This window comes from Thamnophis sirtalis, unplaced genomic scaffold (assembly GCF_051295495.1).
Source record: "Thamnophis sirtalis isolate CommonGarterSnake01/CBP01778 unplaced genomic scaffold, rThaSir2_p1.2 scaffold_1, whole genome shotgun sequence".
Classification (NCBI taxonomy): Eukaryota; Metazoa; Chordata; class Lepidosauria; order Squamata; family Natricidae; genus Thamnophis; species Thamnophis sirtalis.
The window spans coordinates 61,832,018-61,850,196 of record NW_028261381.1 but is presented as its reverse complement, the minus strand read 5'-3'; the positions used below and the strand labels follow the sequence as shown (position 1 = coordinate 61,850,196).

Genomic DNA, 18,179 nt, shown 5'->3' with positions numbered 1-18,179 from the left:
TTCAGTATACTTCACAGAGCTGTTGTCAAAATAATGCCAAGCGAACTCATGAAAAGCTCTAAATGACTTATTTTAGGTAGGATATAATTGATTTTTAATATCAAGTGTTTCTCTAGAAAACTTAAGGAAACATGTATAATCCACCACCACATAAGTTACTACAAAAACTCTGTGAACTAATTAGAACATGATTAGCTCAAGGTCTTCTGGTGAAATTTATACAGTGGGGCAAAAAAGTATTTAGTCAGCCACCAATTGTGCAAGTTCTCCCACTTAAAAAGATGAGAGAGGCCTGTAATTGACATCATAGATAGACCTCAACCATGAGAGACAAAATGAGAAAACAAATCCAGACAATCACATTGTCTGATTTGGAAACATTGTCTGATTTGGAAATTTTGCTCCACTATAGCTGTGTAGGGATGCAATGATGGCGAACAGCGTGTAAGGATTTCAGTGCAGATGTCATTTTAGCTACTTTAACATGCTGGATATCTCAGTGGGGAGTTTTAATAAAATTTAATTGGGAGTTTTAATAAAATTATTTAAAATTTAAATAATTTTAATAATATGATTATTGTGATTATTTTAATGAGTGGCATGGTGGCCTAGCGGTGAAGATGCTCATCTTCCTCTGGGAAGGTTGAGAATTCAAACTGAGGTAGTGGCAGATGTTTCCTAGGGCACAAAGAAAAAAATCTGTTATGAACACCGCATAAGCATCAGGAAGGGCACTGGTCAGTAAATACTCAGCTTCATCCAGTCACCCTAACTCTATGCTGAATAGAGACTACAGGATCTTAAAAGGGGGGGGGGAATGGTAATTATTTTAATGTTGATAGCAGACATTTGACATTCTGATCAAGTAATTCCTCTGTGGCTTAGATTGCAATGGCATCTAGAGCTTGATTGGTTTTACCCAAATTTTACTATTCAGTGACTCCTACCTAATTCCTTAGTTTATAACAGCATCTCATTATGAGGTGGCACAGAATGTGGTGATGCCAAGGTTAGTGTGCCCCCTCACTGGGACATTATGCACTGGTTTCCTTGGGTGTCTGTATGGGTTCCCTGTTGCTGAATGAATACAATGATTATACAGGTCTGGTGAGTAAAAGGGACATCCAATGGTAAGTTTCAATAAATGGGACATAAAACACTGAAAAATCTTTTCGTGAAATGGGACACTGAAAAGCATGAAGATTATATAATTATATGAGCAGCACACTATTTAATAATTAAAATACTTGATATTCTTATGGAGCCTTTTGCTCTCTCAGAATAGGTATGTATGTATTAGCTTGTTTCATAATCACCATGTTTGGCTCTGATCATTTCAACATTTATTAGATCTACAAGAAATGTGTGAGTTATTTCTAAATCTAGTGTGTATAATTTGTTATTTAAAATAATTGATGCTTTTGAACATACAATGCAATATCAACTAAGTTATATTTCTTTACACTCATCTTACAGATAACTATTTGTCATTCTGCTAGTTTGAGGAAATGTATGTTTTGCATAAGCTGTATACTTGGTAATGGTAAATAAGGGCTCTGTTTCAGTTCCTCTGTTTTCATTTTTGCATTCAGAAGGACCTTGGTACATCATGGTATTGTATTCTCTGATATGACTGGTTTTGGATTTAGTTCATTTAAAAAAAAATGCTGACTGTCCTTTTCCCCTCCCAACTCATAGGACAGATCACTCTCTCTCTTCAGAGGAAGCACCAGGGCCTGCCCATCAGATTGTCATGTGATATCTTCTTGCAGCTTCTTGTTCCAGGCTGAAGTTAACGTTAAACAGATGGGGCTGTGGCTGTATATTCTCATGATATTTTTGGGAGGCTTACAATTTCAGGTAAGCAAAAATAACAATTAGGGAAGGATTTTATTGGGGGAAATGCTGAAATGATTTTTTTCAACTTTTAAGGGAAATACAAAAAAATTATCTATCTGCTTTGTAATCTTCTACGTAGTCTCATAGTCCAGGTTTTTCTTTAGATCTTTTTGGCACTTTTTCACCATTTTCTCCTAGTATTCTGTTTATAATTAGTGAGTTGATTGCTGTACCACTGAATTAAGCTCCTGTGTAATATAATTATCTTGGAATTCTTATACATGGAGTATAATCTGTTCTGCTCATTTAAAATTCTCAACAATCATGTGATTCAGGGCACAACAAAGAACACTATAGAGTTCAAGTTATTTTAGACTATGATCGAAGTCATATACTCAGAGCAAATTAATCATTTATTTTTCAAAATAAATTCTCAACACTCATGTGATTATGTGTGATTAGCTGGCTGATAATGTGTAACCATAGCAGGAGATAAAGAGATGAGTAACTCCACAATATGATTCAATAGAAGATCCTACATCGGTCAGTAACCTAGAAAGAGTTTAAGTGAATAAGTGAGGGGCAGACCTAAATGTCAAGTATAAATTGTGATTGGGATGTTAGATTTGAACTTGTAAGATTTGGAGCAGCAGTGAGCATGAGATATGAGTTACTTTAGGATACCTTATGTGACATGCCGAGGTACATGAGATTAACCTCAGGAAAATACGGTATACAGTACTATAATGTTCTTCCATTCTGAAATGTTGTATTGTTTTATACTAGGCTATCCATTGGACTGGAAGCTCTTATGAAAAGCAGAAATACATGAAGGAGCTAATCAGTGTTAAATATATTGTTTGAGCTAATGATGTAAAATCTGTAATTATACCTTATCATGGCCATGGAACAAATGGATCTTCTACCCCTACCCCTACTCTTAATAAATACTTAAAGCAGTACTGTGATTGTATGGAAAAAGACAATATGAAGCTTTCATCTCTTTTTCTGGATAGCAGGGCACCGCAGCAGTTCGTACCTTCAGTATTGATTATAAAAATAACTGCTTCCTCAAGGATGGAAATAAGTTTCGTTATATCTCAGGCAGCATCCATTACTTCCGTATCCCACCAGCTTATTGGAAAGACCGACTCCTCAAGATGTATATGAGTGGTCTCAATGCTGTACAAATGTAAGTCATCAGAAGGGATTCCCAGCTGGGACATACTCTTTGCTGTAACAGAGACTAGAGACTGAAACTGATCTTAAATGTTCGAATGTTCTCATTGGAAGGTTATATTTTGGACTATACCCAATATTAGCAGCAGAAAAACTCATGCTTATTGAAAATGGATATGGATCTGATCCAATTAATGAAAATCTTTTATTGTATCATAAGGTCACATTAATATATATATATATATATATATATATATATATATATATATATATATATATATATATATATATATATATATATATATATATAACCTTGTGCACATATAGTATGTCTGTATAGCACTAATTATGCATGTACCCTATTTTCCCCAAAATAAGACCTACCCAAAAAAACCCATATCATGTGTTTTTACATGTGTACCTAATATAAGTCGTACCCCCCAAATAAGCCCTACTTAAGAGTTTGTGCAGCCAGTCGGCTACCTATTGCATCTGGTTGTTCATGGTGGTGTGGCCACAAGGTTACCTCAGGGATTACCTCAGGGCCCCTGCAACCAGGCCATCGATGCCCTGACACCTGGCTCACGGTGGCAACACCAGCAGCCATGTGCAACAGTGTGGCTGCCAGGCCACTTCTGCTTGCTTGCAGTTGTAGTGGAGTAGGAGGCCAAGTGGTGTGTTGGTGCCGTGAGGTGAGGCAGGTGTGGATGGCCTGGCTGGGGGGGGGGGGGGTGAGGTAAGCTGGTGCAGGACGTGTGGGATAGCTCCATCGTGGCACAGGCGCATCACTCAGCCTACTGCTCCATTGTGGCAACAAACAAGCAGAAGAAGTGGGCCAGTGACCACGCAAGGTCCTGCTGGATGGGGTTGCTGGAGCTGCCCCCACAAGGCAAGACAGGTATCAGAATGTGGGTGGCTTGGCTGTGCGGGCCCTGAGATAAGCTGGTGCGGAGTGCATGGGGCAGCTCCATCCTGCCTCATGGCAGTGACACTGGTACACTGCTTAGCCTGTTGCCCCACCGTGAGCAAACAGAAGTGGGCCTCCCATACATGGAAAAAAATAAGACCCCCCAAATAAGCCCTAGTGCTTATTTTGTGGCCCAAAAGAAAATAAGACCCGGTCTTATTTTTAGGGAAACACGGGTATATAAAGCAGCATATTTAACCACTGACCATCTTTCTGTTACAATTGGGATAATTACCTCTGCCCATCATTCCAAGGGAGAACATTTTTGTTCATGTTCCCTGCTTGCTATCACTTATGTCTGAACTTGCTGTCAAGCTAAGCTGCGAAATAGGGATTGAAAGATGTACTTGAACTACGAAAATATTGTTTAATATTTTGTGCCAGAAGGAAAAAAGCATGCTTTTGTTCTATTTACCCTATTTTACAGTAACTCTTTATTTGCCTATTGGAAATCTATTCTGGATTGAAATGTGTATTTTAATTCCTTAGTTATGTCCCATGGAATTATCATGAACCATTGCCTGGAATTTACAAGTTTTCTGGGGACAGAAACTTGGAAGGATTCTTGGACTTAGTGGCCCAATTAGGGCTGTTGGTGATTTTGCGCCCTGGACCCTACATCTGTGCTGAATGGGATATGGTAAGGGCTATGTAAAGATTTAGATAAGTCATTATTATTTTAACACACACACACCCCAAGAGAGCATAAATAATGTCTTTGACCTTTGTTGCACAATTGGTTTACTTTGATATCTTTTTTCCTAGGGTGGCCTTCCATCTTGGCTGTTGGCAGAACCAAATATTATTCTACGAACATCTGATCCAGGTAAAGGGGAAATCTGAACCAGAGAAAGAAAACAGAATTTCCTCTAGTGCAGAAGCAGAGCACCTATATGAACTTAATAACAAAGCTCAATTTATTCTTCGAGACTTCTCTGTATGCAGCCTTGTAATCACCAGCTCTATCTTAGCACTACACGGGAAATTGAGCAGAGTATCCTCATTTTTAGCTGAACAAGTTGCTTTCTGCTCTCAGGTTTTCTGCAAGCTGTCAACAAATGGCTGAGTGTCCTGCTACCCAAGATAAAACCTCGTCTTTACCAAAATGGAGGTAACATCATCAGTATCCAGGTGCGTGAAGCATAAGACATTTTAGACATTTCAATCCAGAATAGATTTCTGACCCCCATTTCAAAACAGAATTTCAAGGTGGAACTCTTATTTCCACCTAGATAAAAGCAAAAGTTTCACTTTCTTCAAAACAATAAATCACATTATCCAATCCAGGCACTGGCTGATTACCTGGCAACTCCTTCCTCCACCTCCAGCCAGACGACAGTTGGAATGTCCTTGACCTAGGAATGAACTAATTTATTTTAGTTACAACACCTCCCCCACTACCCCCAGCTCCAAGCTTTGTCAAGCTGGAAGCAAAGTGAAAGAACCCGTAATAGAACTACAGAAAAGGAAAAATTCCCATAGCTAGAACAGCTTTAGGGTTGGCAGGGGGAATGCAAGTTTTTTCATTTTCATTAAAACAGATGGACCCTGAACAACAATGTTTTTGGAAAAGGTGAAGATCAGACAGTGGCTATAAAAATTCAATTCTGGAATCTATTGACAAATTTTTGCCTAGCGGAATCCTTTTGGATCTTAAAATCATGTTATCAAGTGTCCAACATTTTACACAATCTATCAAACAGCAAAGGCATTTTAGCACCCTTCTGACTTATGCAGAGGGAGAGCAAGCTGCTTCCTTTAAAACTAGCTCAGTTGCATCTACTTGGGAAATCATATGGGAGAAGTGGGCTGCATAAGCTGCTACATATGCAGCATTTGACAAATGTGTCTTATTAAAAGCTGATCCTTTGGCAAATGAGGGGCTCTAAGTCACCATCCTTTAATTCCCCACTGTTCTCTAGGCAGGTGGAGAATGAATATGGAAGCTATTACGCATGTGACTATGACTATATGCGTCACCTTCTGGCTGTTTTCCGCTTGTATTTGGGCAAAGAAGTTGTGCTTTTCACAACTGATGGCGTCAAAGAATCTGATCTGCAATGTGGGACCCTGCAAGATTTATATTCCACTGTGGACTTTGGATCAGGTAGTGCAAGGTTAAATGATCTGCCCAGAATTCATAGGATCTGGAATGGAATTATCCTTTGACTTCTACTTTGTTTTTTGTTCTTTGACAGAGATAAATGTGACACAAGCATTTGAACAGCAGCGTCTGGTTGAGCCAAGAGGACCACTGGTGAGATCAATTGGCCTTGCCATGTAGGAAGAAGCAATCTGGCTTTATAATGTTCATTTCTTCTGAGCACCTAGAGAAGAGGTGGTATTCTGCTGGTTCTGACCGGTTCTCCTGAACCGGTAGCAGAAATGGCGGGTGGCCCGGCCCACCCAACCCGGCTTTACGGCATCCCATTTAGGCCCTTTTTTAAGGCAAAGTGCATATGCGGAAGGCCGAGCACATGCACGGATGTGGTAGGGAAGGTAAGTAAATATCACCCCTGTCTTAGAGATGCTTCCAGGGAATTGCTAAGGATAGGATATCAAAAGTATTCGTGTATGCTAAATCCTTATTTGCCTATGTGGTTTGTAAGTTAGTGCTACAGCAATAGAAATTGTAGTACTTTGATCCTCCTGTGTGCTGCTTGAGGAATCCAAGCATGGGTTAACTTTGTCCATTAGCCTAGAGACTGAGTTATGTAAATTGGTGACCATGCCTCCTCTGACTGGATGGATCAGTTTTTTAACTCAGTCCAGCCAGAAGAGACGTATACCAATTTTCTCCAGACTAATGAGACAAAATTTAGGCTTCAACTTGGATTCTGCAAGGGATTGTTGTGATTTTTGAATTACTATTGCGAGCCGAGGGAGAGGCGGCAGTTCGCTGCTTGCCCAGCCTTCTGTGCCTTATTCCTTCGGAAAGGTATTTGCTAGCCTTTGCATTTGTTGCATCTGAGGCTTGGAGGCAGGCATTTGGAGCCGTTGGATTGGGGGCTTGGCGGTAGGCTCTTGGGGCGTTTGAGCTTGGAGGCTCTACAGCCGCGCGAGGTTTATTGCCGCCGGCTCCGCTGACCGCGCCTAGCACTTTCCGCCATGTCGGAGCCTGGGAGACACCCGCCGTTCGCGGCGCGGTTTAGCCCGTATTATCTGGGAGCCACCCACCGTTCGTGGCGCTGTCCGCCCTGATCCTTTGCCGCTGTTCACGCTGGGAGAGCGCCGCCGCCACCGCCGAAGCGCTCCACGTTGTGGGAGCCTCAGGGTGGTTTTGCCGGCTGCAAGAACGATTTGAATTTGGCGCCCGAGTTGCAGTCGCCATTTTGGGGCCGTTTTCAGCGCATGCGCATTGAGCAGTCAAGCTCGGGGCATTGCTGTTCTTCGTGCCTGAAAGGCTGCTGACTCATCGGCCCTCCCACTTCCCTCACTTCGGCCCTGGTTGTCCTAGTGAGAGGATCGTGCTAACGCTATTCCTGCTGACCACGCGGCCTGTTCTCATCGCATAGTAAAGCCTGTGCTTGTGTGCCCTTTGAGTCTTTTCACTTCTAACATTGCAATGGCTGACCAATCCACCTCAGGAGGTATAGTAGAGCCCTCTACCGATAGCCAGCATTCTGCCCAAGCGGGGGTTAGCTCAAGGCCTGGCAGGGCCGCCTCTAGAGCCACCAGCCAGAGGCCTAGGGAGACCTCCGGGGCTCTGGATAAGGCCCATAAGAAAAAAGACAGTGACTAAGGCCTCTGGGGAGGGTAGACATTCCCCCCCCCCCCCCCGCCACGCTATTACCTCAATGTATTTCACCAGTTTCAGTCCCTCAGCCAGCAGGAAACCAGGCCTGGTCTCCTGATCGCCCTTTGCCTGTTATTTCTGAGGCGGGGATGGGGGGGTTGGGGATCCAACTCCCTCCAGTCATTACTGAGGCACATGCGCTCCCGGCCTATTCTCTGCCACGTTCTAGGCCCTCTGCAACCTTTACCCCTACTGCTGTAGGCCTGAGGCCTATTGAAGGCCATGATCAGGGCCTTTCTCCAGATCTGTACCAGATGATCTCTGCAGCTATATCCAGGGGGGTGGATGCTGAACTGCTCCATAGGAATCAGGCCCCGGTGGTTGCCAGCGCCCTAGGTGGGCCTACTCTCCAGGCTCCTCAGGTAAATCTTCCAGATTTACCAGCAGGGCCTTCTTCTTCACCTCTTCCCTCCAATTATAGCAAGGATTCAGCCTTGGTGGAGGAAGGGGAGGTGATAGATAGAGATTTCTCTGATGATGAGGGCCTGATATTTGATTAGCCTAATTCCTCTGGCCTGTTTCGGCCCACATTATTCAAGTCCCTATTATATAAAGCTAAGGCCACTACATATATGGGGGAGGTGGCTCCTAAGGACAGTTCTGCAGTTGGCCTGGACACTACTGAGCGCCTCTTTGCTGAACCAGTCTCACTGCAGGAGGTGGTCCCTTCCCCAAAGCTCTTCATGGATCTTATTCAAAAACAATGGGACCAACCGACTGCGGTTGCCCTGCCCAGCAATAGGGACAGGAAGCTCTACACTTCCACTCCTGATTTGGAAGGCATTCTGCAATTCCCGACCATGGATCAGCCAGTAGCTGCCCTAGCCTCCCCTGCTCTGATTCTGTCAGAAATTTCTGAGGGCCTGAAGGTAGAGGACCGTAAAGCTGAGACTGTCATTCGTAAGACCCACCAGGCGGCGGCCTAGGCCTTGCGGGCTGCTACTGCGGCATCGTTCTTTAATAGAACTTCCGTGCTTTGGCTCAAACAGTTGCAGGAGAGACTGGCCCCTGATGAGGTGCGTCTTCACCAAGACGTCACCAAGATTATGGCTGCCCTAGAGTTCTCGGCGGATGCCACTCTCAATGCCGCCAAGTTCGCTTCTCGAGCTGTGGTGTCCAATGTGTCGTCACGACGCCTGTTGTGGTTCCGCCATTGGCAGGCTGATGTTAAGTCTAAATGGCACCTGGCGTCCACGCCCTTCAAGGGCGGTGCATTATTTGGATCCGTACGTGACCCCATATTCATAGAGACCAGGGACAAACGCAAGGTTCTTCCCTCCACTGGGGGATGCAATAACAGGAGGCAACAGCCATATAACAGACGGCAGTCCTTTCGGGGTGGTTACTCTGGATACACAGCGGCTCCCTTTGTTCCCCATTACAACAGGGCCTTTCACCAGCTGCAGGACCACAGCCAGGACCGTGCGGGGGCCAGATTTAGATTTAGATTTTAGATTTTAACTTTATTTGTATGCCGCCCTTTTCCCTGGGGGGACTCAGGGCGGCTCACAATTCAGGGGGAGGGAAGTACAAAACAAGTTAAACACATAAAGACAATACATCGTTAAAAACACAACAGTCGTACTATTCGGGTGGGGTTGAAGTCTTTAGCCCCAGGCCTGTTGGGACAGCCAGGTTTTAAGGGCTACGCGGAAGGTCTGAAGGGTGGTGAGGGTACGAATCTCCACAGGGAGTTCGTTCCATAGGGTCGGAGCAGCCACCAAGAAGGCTCTCCTCCGGGTAGTTGCCAGTCGACATTGACCGGCTGATGGAATTCGGAGGAGGCCTAATCTATGGGATCTTATTGGCCTAGAGGAGGTAATTGGCAGTAGGCGGTCTCTCAAGTACCCAGATCCAATACCATGAAGGGCTTTGTAGGTGACAACTAGCACCTTGAAGCGCACCCGGAGATCAACAGGCAGCCAGTGCAGCTCACGGAGGATAGGTGTTACGTGGGTGAAACGAGGTGCACCCACGATCGCTCGTGCGGCTGCATTCTGGACCAGCTGAAGTCGCCGAATACTCTTCAAGGGCAGCCCCATGTAGAGCACATTGCAGTACTCCAGCCTAGAGGTCACAAGGGCACGAGTGACTGTTGTGAGAGCCTCCCGGTTCAGGTAGGGACGCAACTGGTGCACCAGGCGAACCTGGGCAAATGCCCCCCTGGTCACAGCCGACAAATGGTGGTCAAAAGTCAGCTGTGGGTCCAGGAGGACTCCCAAGTTGCGGACCCTATCTGAGGGGCGTAATATTTGACCCCCCAGCCTGAGAGATGGAACACTTGGCCAATTAGTGGGAGGGAAGCACAACAGCCACTCGGTCTTATCTGGATTGAGTACAAGCTTGTTAACCCCCATCCAGTCTTTAACAGCCTCAAGGCCCTGGCTCATCACGTCCATCGCTTCATTGAGTTGGCACGGGGCAGACAGATACAACTGTGTATCGTCCGCATACTGGTGGTATTTTATCCCGTGCCGTTGAATGATCTCGCCCAGCGGTTTCATGTAGATATTAAAAAGTAGGGGGGACAGGACCGAACCCTGCGGCACCCCATATGTTAGGGGCCTAGGGGTCGATCTCTGCCCCCCAATCAACACCGACTGCGACCTGTCTGAGAGGTAAGAGGAGAACCACCGTAAAACAGTGCCTCCCACCCCCACCTCACGCAGTCGTCGCAGAAGGATACCATGGTCGATGGTATCGAAAGCCGCAGAGAGGTCAAGGAGTACCAGGATGGAGGCATGGCCTCTATCCCTGGCTCTCTCCAGAGATCATCGGTCAATGCGACCAAAGCGGTTTCTGTGCTGTAGCCGGGCCTGAAGGCAGACTGGAATGGATCAAGATAACTGGCTTCCTCCAAGGACCGCTGGAGCTGAAAGGCCACCACCTTCTCAACAACCTTCCCCACAAAGGGGAGGTTGGAGACTGGACGATAGTTGTAAGAATGGCTGGATCCAGAGATGGTTTCGGGGTAGGGGGCGCCAACAGCATCAGATGCAATCCCACAACAGGAGGTCCTTTCATAGATCTGGGAACCGGTCCTTTCGGAGGTACTGGTGACTCCCATGGGGAGGAGCCAGTGGGCGAGCGTCTCCTGGCCTTCGCTCATCAGTGGGCGGAGACCACGTCCGACGCCTGGGCCCTTCAGGTGGTGAGGCTGGGCCTCACCCTAGAGTTTCTCTCTATCCCCCCGAGGCGGTTCATCAGGTGCCCCGTCCCCAGGTGCTCAGTGAAGCGGCGTCTCATGGAGGCCGAAGTACATCATCTCATCTCCATCAACGCCATAGAACAGGTTCCAAAAGGGCAGGAAGGCCTAGGGTTTTACTCAACCTTATTTCTGGTACCCAAGAACTCAGGGGGTGGCGGGCCATTCTAGATATGAAAAGACTCAATTGGTACATCAAGTATCAGAAGTTCAAGATGCAGTCCTTAAAGAGCATCTTGGCATCCATCGGCCAGGGTGACATGATGACATCAGTCGACATCAAGGAGGCGTACCTCCATGTGCCCATCCATCCGGCACATCGGAGGTTTCTTTGCTTCCATTTCGCGGACCGTCATTTCCAATACCGGGCCTTGCCTTTCGGACTTTCATCGGCCCCCCGCACCTTACCAAGCTCCTAGCGGTGGTGGCGGCCTCGCTTCGCTCTGTCCCGGTGAGAGTGAATTGTTACTTAGACGACATCTTGGTCCTGTCGCCGTCTCGGGAACAGGCCCTATGGGATCTACAAGTAACAATGGACTCCCTGCGGAGGCACGGCTTCGTACTGAACCTCCCCAAGAGTCATCTGCAGCCAACTACATCACTGCTTCACTTAGGGACCATCATCAATTCCGCCACATGCGAGGTCTTCCTGTCCCTGGAAAGACGATAGAGTATCCAATGGCTGGCAGCCCAGGTGTCAGCTCTGCGGCTTGTGCCCTTGGCCCTACTCTCCCAGCTGTTAGGGAAGATGATTTCCTGCATCAACATCGTTCCCTGGGCCAGATTTCACGCACGTCCACTGCAATGGTTCCTGCTCCCCTATCAGAGGTCCCACACCAGCCATTTACAACTCAAAGTTCGACTCCCACCCAAACCTCTTGGATCCCTTCGATGGTGGGCATCCTCCAAGCTCCTCAAGGGGTGCCCATTCAAGGAGCCGGACTGCATCCAAGTTACGACAGATGCCAGCCTTTTTGGATGGGGCGGCCATGCCCTGAATCGAGTGGCACAGGGTCGTTGGTCGAATCAGGAGCTGACCAACAGCATCAATTGGCTAGAGCTCCGGGCCCTCCGACTGGCCCTACGAGAATTCCAGGACATTGTGAGTCACAACCATGTGCTGATTCTAACCGACAATGTGGCCTCCAAGGCACATGTCAATCGTCAAGGGGGCACACATTCCAGGGCCCTCATGTTGGAGGTGGAGAAATTGCATCATTGGGCAGAGTCCAGACTGTTGTCCCTTCTGGCGGAACACATATTGGGCGACTCCAACATCCAGGCAGATTGGCTGCGCAGAGCCACTGTGGATCATGCAGAGTGGCAACTCCACCCCAACCTCTTCCAACAGCTCTCTCGCCGGTTCGGCCATCCGGAAGTGGACTTGTTCACGCAACCTCACAATGCGCAACTGCCTCGTTTTTACTCCAGGTACGTGACTCCCGGGGCGGAGAGAGTGGATGCCTTGCGCAGCCCGTGGCCGGCCGGCCTTCTTTACGCCTTCCCGCCGCTGCCGATTCTCCCGACGGTCATTCAGAAAATACTGATGGAGCAAGCGGAGGTCCTCTTAGTGGCCCCGATGTGTTCCCGGCGCCCCTGGTACGCCGATCTTGTGCACCTGTCGATCTCACGCCCGTGGAGGATTCTGGACGACCAGATCCAGCTCAACCAGGAGGCCCTCATACATCCGAACCCCCAGTTGCTGCAGTTAGCCGTGTGGCACATGAGCGGGCTATTCTAACCGACCTTCACTATTCCAGAGTGGTCATCGACACAATCCAAGCGGCCCGTCGTCCCTCCACAACTCGTATTTACGAGGCCACCTGGCAAGCCTTCTGCAGGTGGTGCCGCCATGCCGGGGCGGATCCCCTCCAAGCTTCAGTGCCCCGAGTCTTAGACTTTCTGCAATCTGGACTTGACAAAGGCTTGGCACCCAACACGCTTCGCAGGCAGGTTACGGCCCTCTCCACAGTGATTGGGGGCGGTCAGGGACGTTCCTTGTCTCAACATTCACAGGTCAAAGCTTTCCTGAAGGGAGCGGCTAACATCCAACCTCAGACCGTGCACCGTTACCCTACGTGGGACTTGACATTAGTACTCAGGGCTCTTATGACCTCTCCATTCGAACCTATTACATCCATCAGTCTTCGGCTACTGACTCTTAAGACCATGTTTTTGGTGGCTATTACATCAGCCAGGCGGGTCTCCAAATTGGCAGCGCTCTCAGTTTGGGTGGATCTCTGCATTTTCCATTCCAACAGAGTCATCCTCTGTTTGGACCAGGCCTTTCTACCAAAAGTCAACACGTTATTCCACAGGGCTCAGGAGCTTGTCCTTCCGGATTTTTGCCCCAATCCTTCTCATCCGCAGGAACGCCAGTGGCATCACCTGGATGTGCGCAGGACTCTTCGTGGCTACGTGAAACGCACTGCGTCCTTCAGGCAATCAGAAGTGCTTTTTGTGTCCTTTCAACTGTTATCCATGGGACAGAAGGTGTCTTCCCATACCATAGGCCGATGGTTGAAAGCGTGCATCACTCTTGCTTATGACAGCCAATCTCGTCCAGTTCCCAGGCGTATCACTCCTCATTCTACCAGAAATGAGGCCACCACGGCGGCCTGGGCCACACAAGCTTCGGTGGAAGAAATCTGCAGAGCGGCTATCTGGTCGACGCCATCGCTGTTCATCCGGCACTACAGGGTTGACATGTATGCCTCGGCCGAGGCTTCCTTTGGGCGGCGAGTTTTGCAGTGGGTGCTCCCCTCCTCAGGGGACTCTGGCCAGCCTAGCTCCCGCCCTGACTCTTAATTGCTTTGGCATGTCCCATGCTTGGATTCCCCAAGCAGCACACAGGAAAACGACCATTGACTTACCTGAACGGTCCTTCTATGTGTGCTGCGAGGGGAATCCAAACCCGCCCGCAGCTCCGGCTGGCCAGGGCTGTTCGTGACTTTGACTATGAGTGACTCTTGCCTCACTGTGACTTGACTTATTCTGAAATGACTATTCCTACTTATTGGGCTACGGCCATCATTGATATTGTTATACATCATTAATCGGCTGACTTTGTACAAAACTGATCCATCCAGTCAGAAGAGGCGTGGTCACCAATTTACATAACTCAGTCTCTAGGCTAATGGACAAAGTTAACCCATGCTTGGATTCCCCTCGCAGCACACATAGAAGGACCGTTCAGGTAAGTCAACGGTCGTTTCAAGGGTATCTGGCAAGTTATGAGTTTCATTTGCCGATCTTGGGTGATGTCAGATCTGTAGGCCTCAAGATTCATCCCTATCTACAAAAATTTCTGAGAGCTTAATTACAGAATAATTAGGTATTTCAGAAGTACTTTACAATGTTTTATTGTATTTCACTCATTTTTCCAAAGGAAGCCAGGGTGATATACAAAATAACAATAAAGCAAATACAATAAAAATAAAATGAACAATAATTCAGTTTAAAAATTATTTTTCTACAGACACCCATACAATTATATATTAAATTACCACTTTAAAGTAGACAGCATAGTGACCAGAGGTATTTACTTTGGAGTATGTTTCCTAATTGTTGCACAGCTTAATTTTGGAAACAAATGAGATCATGAGCAGAGCCACCACAGCTGATTATAACATACATCTTGGATATTATTGTGGAAGTACATGGTTTCATGGACCACAAATCATAATATATGAACTAATTATTTTTATGGTCTTATTTATCCTATACTGTCAGATTTTAACATTTGAGTTGGAACAAAACTTACATATCATTTCAGGTGTTGAAAACTATTCCATGAAAGTCTTAATTATTCTTTTCCCCTAGGTGAATTCTGAGTATTATACAGGCTGGCTGGATTATTGGGGTGAGCCACACTCCACGAAAAGTACTACAGTTGTGACTAATGGCCTACAGAAGATCCTAGAATTAGGAGCCAACGTCAACATGTAATCGTGAGACTATATGGGAGAGTGGCAGGGGAACAGAAGCAATAGAATTAAATTGATTATAAAAAGAAATGAAATATGTCTAAGATACAAGTCATGGCTCTTAATTTCATCTTATTCTGAATGGGTATTTTGGTGAGAGAGAGAGAGAGAGAGAGTGAGAGTGTAGACACAATCTTTTCTTTAATGATTTCCACACATAGCAGATAAAATTTTCCAGCAGAATGAAGATGTAATGTGAAACTGGAGCATATTTGGGACTACTCTGGGTTCACTATTTATCTTACTTAATATGACTGACTGGCTGGAATCACATATCATTCTAACCAAAAACCAGACAGGCCACATTATGGTTTATCCAGTGTGCAAAACTGTTGTTCCTTTTGTAGCACCTGTCCATTTTTTCCTAATTCCACAACCGGTCATTGTCTCAGTGCTTATATGAAAAGTGAATTCTTACTCTGCTGCTTGATCTTTTTCTAGGTATATGTTCCAGGGCGGCACCAACTTTGGTTATTGGAGTGGTGAGTTTGGGGTCCTTTGGGTTGCTACCTCAGTCAGACATTGAGGCTTAGCTTCTGGCTGGAAAATAGAAGTACCTAATTGCAGATGGGAGTTAGAAATCCAGAAGCCTGTTTTGTTCTCATAGATTTCTCTACTCAGGTGCTGATTATAAGAACAAGTATTATCCTATCACTACTAGCTATGACTATGATGCACCTCTCTCAGAAGCTGGAGATCCTACAGAAAAGCTATATGAGATTCGAACCATCATTGGCAAGGTAACGATTCAGCACTTTTGGCAGCAGATTGAGAGGCAATGCTGCTTTTTATACTGATTGAAAGAAACTATTTGCTTTATTAATAATCTGCTCTTTTGCTGCTACACACATGCAGTCAAAGCCAGGGTAGGATATCAGTGAAGTTTTGAATTTAATCAGCATATATGAATTTATTGGCAGTAAGTGTTAGAAGCAAGAGGTAAGTTCTATTCATGATTCCTGGAAGCAGAGGAATGGAATGAGTACCATAGCTTGGTATTACTGCACCAGAAGACCATGATATAGCCAAATTTGGTTCAATAATGCAATCAAGTAAAAGGGTGTTAAATTAAGTTTGGGTCCCCACATCCAAATCTCCAATGAATGACCTGCATGTACCAATCTTTATTTCAGCAATTATTTTTTTCATTCTCCACCACTTATAGTACTGCTATTTTTGGAACAAGGGAGTGGTGATGTTTCATTAGCAAATGATAGATAACACTGGGAATTTAGATGAATTGCTTAAAACCTTGATGATATTGTGATGTCAGCTGAAAATGATGTTAAGTTTGATCTCTTTTGCTTTTTAAAAAAAATGCAGTTTCAACATGTGCCTGCAGGACCAATGCCACCTCCCACTCCCAAATTTTCATATGGCTATGTATCTTTACCACTGGTAAGTTAAAGTTTGAAGATACTGTATTCCATCAGATGTTCATGAATTGGTTAATGGCTAAGCTATTCCTGTAGTCTTACATGTTGTTTCCTAAGATGGAATAAAAGATATTAAAACAGATTTTGGAACAGAAAAGAGATGTTGATATATAAAACATGTCTGATAGTATTGATGGCACCAGTATTGAGATGTTTTGCTCCATGCCCACATCAGGAATTTAGCAAAACCACTTTTCTCATTTTTAAACAGTGATATGTTTATATGGTAAAGCATTTTTAAAATGATATAGTTATCTTTCTGCTTGTTTTAACGTTGCTGTATACTTACTTTGTAACATTATTTGATATTTTAATGGAAATGATTTGGGGAAATATGTGTTTTGTATCTTACTTTTTAAATAGCATAAATACAATTTCAGTTTTTTCTTACAGTGTGTGGCCTTCTTGGATATTCTAAGTCTTCTCTCCCCTGGCCTACCATTTCACTCTCCCTTCCCCCTCACTTTTGAGGCTCTGATGCAGGTAAGAAGTGAAGTCTGTGGCATCAAAAAGGGAAGCTAAGAGCAGTTCCACTAGAAAATTCAAGAAACTCAGAGAAGCTGAGGGGGTGGGGGATCTTGCCTGTTTGGTGTTTGAATTGCAGTCCACATTTGCATTAGTTTCATTTTATATTTCAGACCCATGGCTTTATGTTGTACCGTACTGTTTTTCCAGATGACATCCCACAGCCTGTTTTGCTCTCCATCCTTGAAAATGGGATCCATGACCTTGCCTATGTTTTACTTAATGGAGTAAGCTGAAAAGTGGAGACATTTATATGATCCAGGCCTTTAACTGCCAGGGGTAAAATGTCCCTGGTTCTCATAGTGATTGCTTAAGGCTGCTGAGTGATATAGGGGTTTTGCTTCAGTTCTACAAGTGCTATTCAATTGTTAATCCTTTATTCTTTCTCCCTTGAGGAATTTAAAGGGACATTGATACGAGACAGAGTGAATGCCATCAATATAACTGGTCGACTAGGAGATTCATTGGATTTGCTGGTGGAGAGCATGGGTCATATCAACTTTGGAGCAAATAACAGTGACTTTAAGGTACTACAGGAAATAGTAGGTAAAGTGTAACTTTTATTCATAGAGGTACATTGGATTGGAATGGACTCTAGACAGCTACATTATCACACTTCGAAGTTAAGTATTTTCCAGAACAGTAAGCAGTTTCTAGGTAATAAGCAGCAACATAAGTAATTTGAAAGAATTTGGGGTGGGTTTTTTTTTGAGACTTGTAAAATATTAGGCACTCTTGTGAAAAATGAGCTGTAAAGCAAAAGTGTAATGAACTCACTTTCAATCATTGCAAGTTCTGGTGCAAATTTTATTAGTTGTCTCAATAGCTTTATTCCAGCTTTTAAGGGGAAAAACCTTAAAGAATCCTACTGCAGGAAAAATGACTTATCCTTATAGATAATAGCTGATAGTTTTGACAATCAGCAGGATTCAACTCTCTTCTCACACAATGGCTACAGATTAAAAGCCAAGTGTATGCTATTCTTTTCACATCTTGGTGCACTTTTCTCTTTTTTGCCCAGGGCCTGACCCACAATCTTACTTTGGGTTCTACCATTCTAAGTGACTGGCTCATCTATCCACTTGATATTGACTCAGCTGTGGCCCAAAAATGGCCTCCATATGTCCCACGAAGCAAAAGCACCAGAGGACCTGCTTTCTATACTGGGGTCTTCAAAACACCTGGTATCAACTATGACACCTATGTGAAGTTTCCAGGATGGAACAAGGTATTGAACACAATTTTA

General features: G+C 45.1%; 1 protein-coding gene across 2 annotated transcripts in view; it reads left to right on the top strand.

Annotated features, from left to right (window-relative positions):
- The first annotated feature begins 1,711 nt into the window (after nt 1-1,711).
- GLB1L (galactosidase beta 1 like) overlaps nt 1,712-18,179 on the top strand; it is an 18,324-nt gene continuing 1,856 nt past the window's right edge. The window contains exons 1-15 of one of the 2 annotated variants that reach the window (XM_087713253.1): nt 1,712-1,860; nt 2,859-3,031; nt 4,475-4,625; nt 4,751-4,811; nt 5,022-5,116; nt 5,912-6,092; nt 6,184-6,242; nt 14,809-14,930; nt 15,414-15,454; nt 15,594-15,712; nt 16,296-16,370; nt 16,802-16,891; nt 17,047-17,160; nt 17,329-17,460; nt 17,955-18,161. In XM_087713253.1, the coding sequence (XP_087569379.1) occupies nt 1,807-1,860; nt 2,859-3,031; nt 4,475-4,625; nt 4,751-4,811; nt 5,022-5,116; nt 5,912-6,092; nt 6,184-6,242; nt 14,809-14,930; nt 15,414-15,454; nt 15,594-15,712; nt 16,296-16,370; nt 16,802-16,891; nt 17,047-17,160; nt 17,329-17,460; nt 17,955-18,161 (1,674 nt within the window). In that variant the 5' untranslated portion in view covers nt 1,712-1,806. Of the gene's footprint in view, nt 1,861-2,855; nt 3,032-4,474; nt 4,626-4,750; nt 4,812-5,021; nt 5,117-5,911; nt 6,093-6,183; nt 6,243-14,808; nt 14,931-15,413; nt 15,455-15,593; nt 15,713-16,295; nt 16,371-16,801; nt 16,892-17,046; nt 17,161-17,328; nt 17,461-17,954; nt 18,162-18,179 lie in introns of both variants that reach the window. The other variant, XM_087713245.1, reaches the window with a different exon arrangement.